Source organism: Nymphaea colorata, chromosome 10 (genome assembly GCF_008831285.2).
Source record: "Nymphaea colorata isolate Beijing-Zhang1983 chromosome 10, ASM883128v2, whole genome shotgun sequence".
NCBI classification, from domain to species: domain Eukaryota; kingdom Viridiplantae; phylum Streptophyta; class Magnoliopsida; order Nymphaeales; family Nymphaeaceae; genus Nymphaea; species Nymphaea colorata.
The window spans coordinates 1,165,547-1,176,837 of NC_045147.1; the positions used below are offsets into that span (position 1 = coordinate 1,165,547).

Genomic DNA, 11,291 nt, shown 5'->3' on the forward strand with positions numbered 1-11,291 from the left:
ACAGGTGACATATTTGAATTTCCCCCTTTTTGTAACTTGTGGAAATTCAAAATTTGATCTTTTGACTATTCAGATTCAAATATGTTTCCAGTCAATGCGATTGTGATTTTTCTGAATCTTTTTGATAACTGATTGCATTTAGAGAAAAAAAAAAGGCTTACAAATTGATCTTCATCCTCCTTCCCATTTGGTATTGTTATTATTTTCTAAATTCCTGTGAAGGCCACAAGGGAAAAAATGTAAATCAGCTTATGACCACCATTAAGTGAAATTGGAAAGTGGGTAAATGACATGAAAGTTTGAAGTTGTGGCTTCAAAAGAAAGAGGAAGTCTTTTCACATAAAGGACTTTCTGAGATTCAACTTTTTATGTGAGAACTTTGCTTCTCCTTTAAGGAGTTATAAAAGTTTTCATGTGGGTAGCTAGGTTTTCCTTTCATTTCCTGCTCTTTCTTTTCCATGAGTCACAAACAAAATGTTCATCACACCAATAAAGTTTCTCAAGGGAGAAAATTTTCCCTTTATATCTTTGATGGGTTCAAAACATGACCCAAGAGGGCATTTAATAACTGAAGAAAACAAGTACCTTTGCAAACATGACAGGATTTAACCTCAGCTCCCTATTTCTGGCAGTTGTCAGAATTCATTAATGATGTTGCTCATCTGAAGAATTTCAAAACTAGGACGCCTATATTTGGTATTAAAAGCAGTGTGCTGTGGGCCAAGTGAAATTTCTCTTAATACAAACAACCCAACATAAGGGTCAGTACTGGCCCATGGATCATGGCCCTGCAATCTAGTACAACACTGAATCACAGGCTTTGGGGAGCAAAGGCACAAAGGAAGAGAGTAGAAGGGGGAGACGCCAGTTGAAAGAGAAAAAGGCAGGTTGATTTTCTTGGCCCTTTGTCCCTTTGTCACATTAAAGAAAGTGTTAATTGAATAAAATAAAAAGGAGCCAAACAAGGCTTTGAAGGAACAGTTTTTCTTTTTTCCTTCTGAAAAACAGAGAAATAAATAAAGCAATTGCTGCCCATCAAGCAGCCCAGGATTCTCAAGCCATCAGCAGCTTTGGTTCCCTTTTCCCATCACACCTGCTTTTAAATCCCATCAATGGAAAAACAGAAAAGCAATAAAAGGAGAGAGAGAGAGAGAGAGAGGAAATAAAGCAGATTCTGTCATATGAAAAACTGGTTGTTTCACCTCTGCTCTTATCTGTTGTGCTGTTTCTTGTGCTGGCACAAACTGCTGATCCCCAACCCAAGGCTCCCATGCCCACCACATATTTTAAAAAGATTAGCTCAGCAGGATTGGCTTCACTCTCTCTTTTTGTCCCCTTAAGCTTTCCTTTCTTTATTAGAGACCTCATTGAAGCAGGAAATGTGGTTAAACTGATGATAAAAAGATGATTCCATACTGTCTTCTTTCTGCTCCTCTTCCCTTTTGTGATTATTAAATTGTCTCTTAATCTTTAAATACAGAAACCCCACCAGTGATCACAATTTTTTTTTAAAAAAAAATAAAAAGCAATTGACCCACAGATCTCTTCTCACAGCATTTCTCGCCTGTGATTCCGTTGTTAGGTACTGGCAGGGCTCGGTCACTAGCATTTGCTTCATTTACATATCCAAAAGGGCACTTATAAATATATAATAGAGCAAATATTTGAATATGTTAATGTGAAAATAAAGAAATATTAAAGGGCTGATGTGGGCAGTTAATATGCGGCTCGGTCACTAATTTGCATTCAGTTTCAATCAGTATGGACGGCTTTTCAGTCTTTGCGCCTGATCTCATTCTAATGCATTTGTTTGGCGGTGTTACGGTCTGTTGGATGTCCTCTTTAAAAATTTTGAAATTTTAATTAGAAAACCATTTTGATATTTAAATTTTAACATAAATACAGTAAAATACTGTTGGGTTGTATGATCAAAATATCAAAGTGAATAAAGGCTGCATATTGTTAAAATCAATGCATTATAGCAGATGTGATCATCTCGCTATCGGTTAAGATAGGAACGAGGCCAAAATTGTTGCTGTCAGCCTGTGACCTATTGGCCACAGCAACACCTTCCAGCTATGAACTAGCGTGCTACTTTTGAGTCTTGACATAACTCACGGACAGATTTGTTTTGATGGCGATCGATAACCTACATAGGAATTGGGGTGGTCCGATGGGACCCTCCTCCAACACACACATATATATATATTATTATTATGCTTACGAGATATACGAGATGATGCAAGTCAAGCCCAAACCTAGGTGTTCATCACACACATAAGCCCAAACCTAGGTGTTCATCACACACATATATATATGTGTGTGTGCGCACGTGTATGTATCCATATTTTACACTTAAAAGATATAAGAGAAGATGCACCTAACCAAAATCGGACAGTTAAGAGAAAAACAAGAGAAATATGATGGACATTTTTCGTCATATTTTATTAGGTCCTATATTTTTCTTCATGTTTTTCTTTTAAGCATCCATCTGCATTAGATAAACGGCCTTGACTAGATGGCTGAGTAACTCTGAACAGTAGAATCGTCATTCACTTATATATATATATATAAGCACGGTTTAATCATGAGTGCTCGATGCAATCGGCTTTAACTAAACACATTGCACATGGTGGAATGCACTGGGCGTTATGCTGTGAGCCAAATAATTTTTCCATCGCAGCCCGGACAAGGAAATCCATATATATATATAAAGCATGGGGATTTGGTGGGGGGGAATGTGATCCGTAGGTTTGCGGAAACCAGTGCACTTCAAGATTAGATTGGTTCAGAAATAATGACAAATTCTCCATTCTCCTGCATCCTACAATTTACGTATGATGGTATATTTAAGGAAATTGACATATCAGGTGAAATCCCCAGACGAGTTTCCGTGATAGAAATTCCTGTACTACTTCCAGAACAGAGTGACCTCCTTTTTCAAGTGGCCGGCTGGTGCACACATAAGAGGCCTTGTCATTTTCATGTGAGCCCGATTTGTCGTCTCAAAGTAATGTTAATAATTCGATGTTGATAGACTCTATTTCTCCACCCATGAAGTACTTGTGGAGTAAGTTAGCTCTCGTTTTCATTGTGGAATCTCTCTCTCTCTCTCTCTCTCTCTCTCTCTTCCCCAGATATGCCGATTGCTGAAACGCAAAGACTTCTGTTAACTAGATAAATAGCAGCAGTTCTTCATTGTATATAAGAAATATAGATTCTTTTCTGGTAAAAATTTTCTTTTTACAATATCTGAAAGGAAAACACAATCCTAATCGCCTCATTGGAGCAGCCTTTTAGCCCCCCACAAGCCTTCCCTTATTATACACTGGGCTTTGATTTTAGCTAGCAAAAGGGTTCCAAGTTCTAACCACATCCTATGAAGGTACACTTAAAAAGAGAGTGGACTGACTTTGCAATGATGCTCCTTTAAGTAAAACTCTAGTGGAATCGGACTTGCTACTGAAGAAACTCGTGTTAAAGGCTCAACTTGACAAAAACTAGGAGAAATAACAGTAGCAATATGAACAAGGAGATTGTGACTGCCTTCTTAAAAAAGAGGATAGAAACGGGGACAAGATAGACACAAAAGCCAATAGAAGAAGTGAAACGAAAGGAAAAAGGAAAAGAGAAGTGGTGGACAAGCTTGATCCACATCTTCCCTTCTTTAGAATTGGGCCCCTAGCCCTGTTGCTGGGTCATACGCTATATGCCCCCCTGTCACTCTCTGCAATCCTCCTGCTAGTTTTAGTTCCTCATTACCTTTCCAATATTGCCTTTTCCCTTTCATTTTTACCTTTTAGTTTTTTGCCCTGCTCAGAACTTTGCCTTCAGGTAGAAGATGAGCATTGGCTGGAAGAAAGAGCACAGTGCCGGTCAAAAAGCAAATGATTTCTTTTTCTCAAGTTGCTTTTACATACGTCACCAGCATGAGAGCTTGAATCATTCCTCAGAGGGGAAAACTCCAAGCAGACATAGGAAAATATGGCCCTCAAACACAGGCCACCCAGAGGGAAAGGGCAAAAAGGAAACCTCCACTAAAAGATAAGAACACAACTGTGGAGTTCATGGTTGAAGAATTTGAAAAAGACCCAAATCAGATTTCATCCTTTTGTATGTGGAAAAGGTGAGGAGGCTCAGTTTTAGCAGATCAAAGATGTGTTTTGCAGCACAAACTTTACAACTTTATGCCCAAAAGAAAGTATAAAGAACTGCAGTACTAATGCTTCAAATCAGTGGCTCAACACAGTGATGGGAGAAAGCAACATCCAAGAATATTGATGGGCATATATTTGTTACACAAACAAAGGATCTTCATTCCCTTTCATGGCAGGATCTCTCTCTCTCTCTCCTTATTTTCTGCCCTTCTTCTATGTAGGTGCTAGAAACAAACAAGACCCATCAACATCTGGAGGCCAGAGATGCTGTAACAACCTACAAGTTCTACTGGCACAGAACGAGTTCTGTAAAATGAACAGTGTTAGCCGCCCAAGAGGGTAGCTGAATCCCCGTATATATCTTTCTCATCCATCATCTAAAAGAATTATAGCCTCGAAGGAGAGAGGCTTTCACCCTGGCCTAACTCTCTTTTGACCAAGCTTCCCATCTGATTTCGTGGTTCCCGCAGAATCGCCATCTGAAGAAGCCTCCATTGATTTAGTGAACGAGCTCGAGAGGTCGGCGTAGAGATCAACAACCCGCCGAATGTTATTGTTGAGCTCTCTGATCAAACCCACGTTCCTGCTGAGGTTATCAGGAATCCTTGACTCGTGATTTTGGTTAATCTCATTGATTAGTACCCTGTTCTGGTCCAGGATGTTCTGAACCTGAAGGAAGCTCTTCTGAAAGGTCTGAAGAACCTTACTGTCAAATTGCGTGGCGCTGCCAGGGCCTGGGTACGTATCCCCTTCCATTCTATTTCCAGAATTGACTCGATATCAGGCCTGCAAATACATAAAATAATGAGAGCAATTTACCTAAAATTGGCTGTGAAGAGCTTAAAGCTCAAATTAGCCGGAAACAAATGAGATAAATCTTTTAGAGGAGATTCTTTTTTGCGTGGGCCATCAAGTATAGTATTTCACAGCAACCCAACTATGGATAGGTTGTGTCTGTGTGTGTGTGCGTGAGTGCGTGGGTAATATGGGGAATTATTGATGGAAAAATCTGATCAGCGAGGAAGATGGAAATCAGTGGAATACACAAATAAAGATGAGCACAGTAAAATGGAAACGGTTAAAAAAAAAAAGAAAGAGAAAAAGTGGGTTGGGAAGAACAAGAAATAGGACAGAAATGGCAGCACAAACGTTGAACCGTACTAAAATACTAGCAGAGATTTTCCTGATGAGGAAAAAGTAGAGAAAAAAAATGGGGAAATCGGGAGAGAGAGAGAGAGTGGTCTACCAAAATTCCCTCAGGTTTCTGCAGAACAAAGGACCAGAACAGAAAAGATGAAAGAACGAAGATGGATGCCAAGAACCAAAACAAAACTTAAAATTAAAAAGCAAGATTAATAAAGGAAGCCATCTTTAAAACTGTTCACCTAAAACCATCAAGACGAAAACAAGGAAAAGAAAGGAATACTGAGAACCCGTCAAAGAAAAACCATTTTGAACTAACACCCAGATCACAAACCACAAACAATTCATGAGTCTCAGAAAGAGAGAGACAGCTAAATCGATAAAAAGGGACGAGGGAAAACGAAGGAAGACAAGATTTGGCTACTTCTAACCGTACCTCGGAGACGCAGAACATTTCTCCTCTTCTCGTAAAAGAGGGCGCGAGAAATGGCCGGCGATGGCGACGAGGGTCAGCAGCAGGAGGAAAAAGAAGGGAAGAAGGTAAGGAAGCAAAAGGAATGATCAACCTCCAATGAAAAGATGGCCTGATTCTCCCATCAAAATCCTCCAAGAGAAGTACAGACCCACTCATTCACCAACAATGGCCTCTTTAGAGAGAGAACGAGAGAGAGCGGATATGCGAGAATAAGTAGATTTGACAGTCAGGCTCCAATCGCTCCCTCTTTCTCTTTCTTCTTCTTCCTACATCCTCAAACCCCCCTCTCCCTTTTTTATACGAAAATCTCTCTTTCTCTCTCTCTCTCTCTCTTTCATTCAGTTTGTTAATTATGATTATCCATGTTTCAGATCTCCTATGTTACCAACATACCCTCTTTTTTTTTTTTTTTTTTTGGTGTAAAAACTACCCTTGAGATTCCAAGATTTTTGTGGCGCGTTTCAGTGACCAACCTGCCCTTGGTCAAACCCAGTTTTGCAAGTTCTGCAGTTGACTTGGATCTGGTCACATTGGTCTGGTCCACCTCCGCCTAGGCGCATACGCATGAGTCAATTGGCAAGGCAACTATGAAGTGTTCCCAAACACTTTGGATGAAATTATCCGCTAATTTAATTTCTTCTGTAATCAAACAAATGATGACTTTATTCAATTATACTAAGGCTTCAAAAGGGAGATATCTAGAAGTGGCAAAGTCTTTTTTCATCTAAAAGATTGTTTCAAAACTAGAATGGAAAGCAGTAAACGCATCAACTTTTGGATTCATAAGTTTCAAAACTACTTTAAAATCTAAGTGAAAGTGATACACCTATCAACTACAATATCCATAAGATTCATGGCTGCTTCAAAACTTGTGTAGAGACCGATACATCTATCAATTATAATGTTGTAGATTAATCATTCATAGTTTAGAAAAATAATACCCACAAAAATTAAATTAATGCCAAACTTTTACGAGCCCGCTCAACCTGTTACTCCCCTCAAAACCATATCAAGACGTTTAGGATTCAATAGAATTGGTTTTTTACACGAAAAAATGAGAAGTCACTCAAACTAACCGTCTTTCAACCCTTCTTACCACATTTACAAACAAACAATTTAAACTCTATCAAGTCCAACAAATCCGCTCCACGATTGATTTCCAAACAGAGCCATCGAGATCTCGAGAAATAATTTAAAAAGACATACTTTTTGGATTACACTTTTGTAATATATATATATATATATATATATATATATATATATATATATATATATATATATCACCGCCCGCATCTTGGCACTCAGGTAAAGAACAAAAGTAAATTCCGAAAATCTTCCCTTAACGTGTTGAAGGCCACTTGTCGTGAGACGCGTGGCAGTCAGGCTCGGCAGACCCCCAGCCTTCGCCTCCGAGCCTCAGCCTGCCCAATCGACACGCACCCTTATTTCGCGGGCCCCACTTTCGCTGAACCACCTTCAACACTTGGCAGTTATTCCTCTGTCGCAATTACCATCCTACCCGCAGCCATCTCGCGCCATTTTCTCGGAATGCCTTTGCGTTCCTCATGGGTAAAATGGTCTTTGTGCCGTCGTCGGGTGGCGATATTCGGGGGGTCACGGACATTGACAGACTCGGGGAGGAGAGGACAGCAGGAAGTTTGGGGGAAGGGGAAATTAACGTGATGCCTTCGGTCTGCTCTTCTTTCATGGCGGAATGGAATTTTCAGATGCCAGAAATGAAGGTGGATTTCTCGGTTTGTTCTTGAATTCTATCTGCTTTTTTTTTTTTTTTTTGGCTTGGTAGTTGAAATATATATATATATCACAAATAAAAGAGTGGAGATTGTGCACACAAACTTATATTTGGCCACCGAAATGCTATTTCTACAAACGTGCCTTACTAAACTTAGTTTTGAGAAAACCCAGCTGTTTTTTTGTGTTGTCATCAAAACATCCAATCTTAGTTTTAATTTTCACAAAATTTAGCTTTCAAAAAGCTAATTTTTTAAAGGTGTCATCCAAATATCATTTGGCATCAAGGACACTCATTCACTATCCAGTGAATCGACCTCAAATATTAGAATAGATTTGTAAAACACTGGAAATAGTGTTTTATAAATTTGCTCCGATAGATGATACTCCCTAAGCATTCATGTTACCAAAAGACCTCTTAGATAACATTTATATGACACTAGAAAAAAAAACCCAGTGTTTTATGAAAAAAGAGTATTTCACAAACCTAGTTTTGATGTCACTTAAACATGGGTTTAGTCTTCAAAATATAGTTTTAGGATGTCATCTAAGCGGCCTTTTATTTATTTATTTTTTTCAGAGGTACTTTTGGTTTGTATTTTATGACCTTTAAGTTGTTAAAAAGATTTTTATTTTAAAAACTAGTATCTAGCTCCTAATTTTCGAACGATTATTAACTTTTTATTCTGAACTATCATTTGCGATTGTGCTTCTAGCTTTTCAAAAAATGATATCAAAAACCACACGGACATCCAGATGCACCCGACATGTTGCTTTAGCTGAAGATATACCTGATATGAACGCAAACACCATGATGAAATCATGATATTTGTTTGACCAATAACACCATGATTTTCGACTGCTAGAGGAAAACAGATAAAGAAACCAATTTTCCTTTGCAAGGAGGGCAAATAATATCGTTGCCATCTTTTTGTTTAAAGGGAGGACAAATGATATCCACACAGAGCGCCGTGGGGGTACGATACGACTTGTAGTCATATGTATCTATCATTTTCTGAAGTCTTGGTTAAAATATTTACAAGTCTAACTAATTCTTGACAAGAATTTAAGAGAGAGAGTCATAACTCAAATAACTAATAATTTCTTCTATAACTCATGCACACTATTTAGCATTTAATGAAGATAGTGAAATGGAGATAGAGAGTTATTTCAATTGTTTAGTGTGAGTGAAAAATAAAATCTAATAATCCGGCATGCATACAACCATTTTGACATTTGTGTAGAGTTATCTCAAAGAGGATTCCGGATCAACTAGAGTATCGTGTGTCCACTATTTAAAGTCTATACGAGTAACGCCAATGGGAATTGAACTGACGATCGGACTTTCACAGGTTACCAGTCAGATCAACTATACTATGCCCCCTCAAGTCGTGACATTTATATGAAAAATATATTATTTTCAAAATCAGGTAATTCTTTTAACAATAACTGATAAAGTGCATACAAGAGACGCAAGCAGTTGGGTTAGAGACTAATTGAGCTGCAGAGTTTTAAGTTGAATGAGCCAAGAAGAAGGCTAGGCACTTAATATTGTTTTATGATAAAAAATGATATGTGGCGGTCTTTTTGTTCTCAATTTTTTTTTCCATTTTTTTGAGGGCTACGATGGCAACCCTCACATCTTTCCCAAAAAAACAAAAGAAAAAAAAAAGAAAAGAAAATGAAAGCAACAGAGAAAAAAAAAAAAAAGATGCTTGACATAACTCCCCTTCATGACCACATTATCATGCATTAAAGAGTCCTTATTTTGTCCTATGAACAATCCTGGAATATTTCTCTTTTCCAATTTTTCCCAGAACTTTTTAAAATTTTTTAACACATTTGATGATCAATCATTCACAAGGCATGACAAGGTTTGAAAAGTATAGTTCACTGAAGGTTAGGTACAGAGACATGCCTGACGAGTTTGCAGGATCCCTGTGCCTGTGATTTGTGATATCATTTATGCACCCTATTCTCAGTAGGACTTTTTGTAGAAATGGTCTCATGAGTTAGGTTTAGGAAATAGGAACTGTCATGGGTTTGGTGGTACTTTTTTTTTCTTTTTCTTTTCCCAATTTCCATGGCAGGTAGGACCATTTTTTTGGAGACAACAGAGACGGGGTGTCCTGCAGATGGAGGTCTCACATGTGAACCCTTTAAATATTAGGTACTTCCTGAGTTTCATGACCCTTGTTCAGCCACCACCCAACCCAAAAAAAAAAAAAGGAAAAGGAAAAGGAAAAACATGGACTTGACTTCAACCATAATAAGCCATGAGGCTATCCTCAGCCAGGGCAGAACAGCGCGAGGACCTGGGCCCTTGGTCTTGGCCAGGCATGGCCGGGGCACAACGTAGCAGTAGCCGAGAGGCGCCCGGCCACGGCTGGCGTCATCCCGAGTGCATGGCTTACACGGTAAGCTCTCGTAGCCAACAGGTGCCTGGGCACACTTGAGAGCATTGTCGGCACCATGCCGAGTCAAAGAGAGCCCCTGGCCGACTTAGCCGAGAGGCCGCAGGTGTCGCCGCGCCACTAGCTAGAAACCCTAATGGACATATCCTAAAATTGGGTTTCAGTTTTATAAAATTAAACAGGAGCCTTATGGTCCCCCTCCCAAGTGATTTGATTGGTAGGTGCTTGGGAATCACTAGAGAGACTAGATTCTCATGAGTTGTCTTCTTGAATTCTTGACAATTCTGTTTAGAAGAAACGAAGACATCCTTGGGATAAGGATGTGCAACTTTCTTGTCATTAACACAACTCTAACTTCAGCCCCATGAGTGTGGCGCAACTTGTTCGGTTAGTGGTTGGTAGACAGCCGGTTGCTGGTTCAAATCTAAGTGGCGGCTGCTCTTTGCAAAAGCCAACGCATGCGTAGACAAGGAGAGCAAAGAAGTCTCTGAATGTGGATGGTTTCCCCAAGTGACATTGAAAGGAAGAAACACAAACCCTAACTATTGAAAAAGGCTAAACAACTTTGAACATTATTAGAGAAAGAGAGAGAGAGAGAGATTTGCAAAATCATGGTTCATATAGTGCCCTGAGTTTTTATGTTTGGATTTTGGAAAATTTTGTAGTTTTAGGTTAGACAAGCATACTTCAACTGTTCTCAATTGTTAGAATTGTATTTAAAAAAAAAATGAGGGTTAGAAAGTCATGCATAGTTTTGCCTTTAGTGATTCACTTCATACTTTGGATACTATTCTCTCAACAACTATAGTTATCTAATAAATTTCAATTTATAAAGTTGTACTCTTATTAAATGCCCTTCTCTTTTTCCTTTACATTAATAGGGTACATCTTTTTCACACACAAGGTAAAATTGACCTAGACGGTTAATTCATTAAGGTAAATAAAAAAAGAAAAAACCAACTTAGGAACTATATTTGAGTTCTTTATGTCATTACCCATTAACAAAATTTTATGTGATACAAGTTAAATATTTTTTTTGGGTATTTTCAAGAAGTTGCGTTGTGAACATGTGTGTTCGGTTCAACGCACTGTTTATGATTTCTTATGTTTAATAAGTATTAGTTATTCATTTTATCATGTACTGGACCGTGTAAATCACTATTTTCTTCATAATATTTTGAAAATTTTTCTTCCATTTTATATATTTAAAAAAATTAAGGTCATAAGTTTTTCCAATTGAAAAAGGGGGTCAATCTCCGATTTACTTCTAATAGGATAAGGTTAGACATTACATCAATATGCAAAGAGCAGGTTTAATAGAAACAACGAACCATTATTGAAGATCTCAAG

The 11,291-nt window shown here is 38.4% G+C and overlaps 1 protein-coding gene across 1 annotated transcript; it reads right to left on the reverse strand.

Moving 5' to 3' along the window:
• Nucleotides 1-4,038: 4,038 nt before the first annotated feature.
• LOC116263447 (protein ELF4-LIKE 4-like) lies at nucleotides 4,039-6,087 on the reverse strand. The gene is made up of 2 exons (XM_031643220.2): nucleotides 5,737-6,087; nucleotides 4,039-4,943 (listed from the first exon to the last, which is right to left on the reverse strand). The coding sequence occupies exon 2, from the start codon at nucleotides 4,911-4,913 to the stop codon at nucleotides 4,569-4,571; it is 345 nt and encodes a 114-aa protein (XP_031499080.1). The 5' UTR covers nucleotides 4,914-4,943; nucleotides 5,737-6,087; the 3' UTR covers nucleotides 4,039-4,568.
• Nucleotides 6,088-11,291: the final 5,204 nt, after the last annotated feature.

Bases quoted from the DNA above. Each gene is read 5' to 3' on its own strand.
- LOC116263447 (XM_031643220.2), bottom strand. From the start codon at position 4,913: ATGGAAGGGGATACGTACCCAGGCCCTGGCAGCGCCACGCAATTTGAC.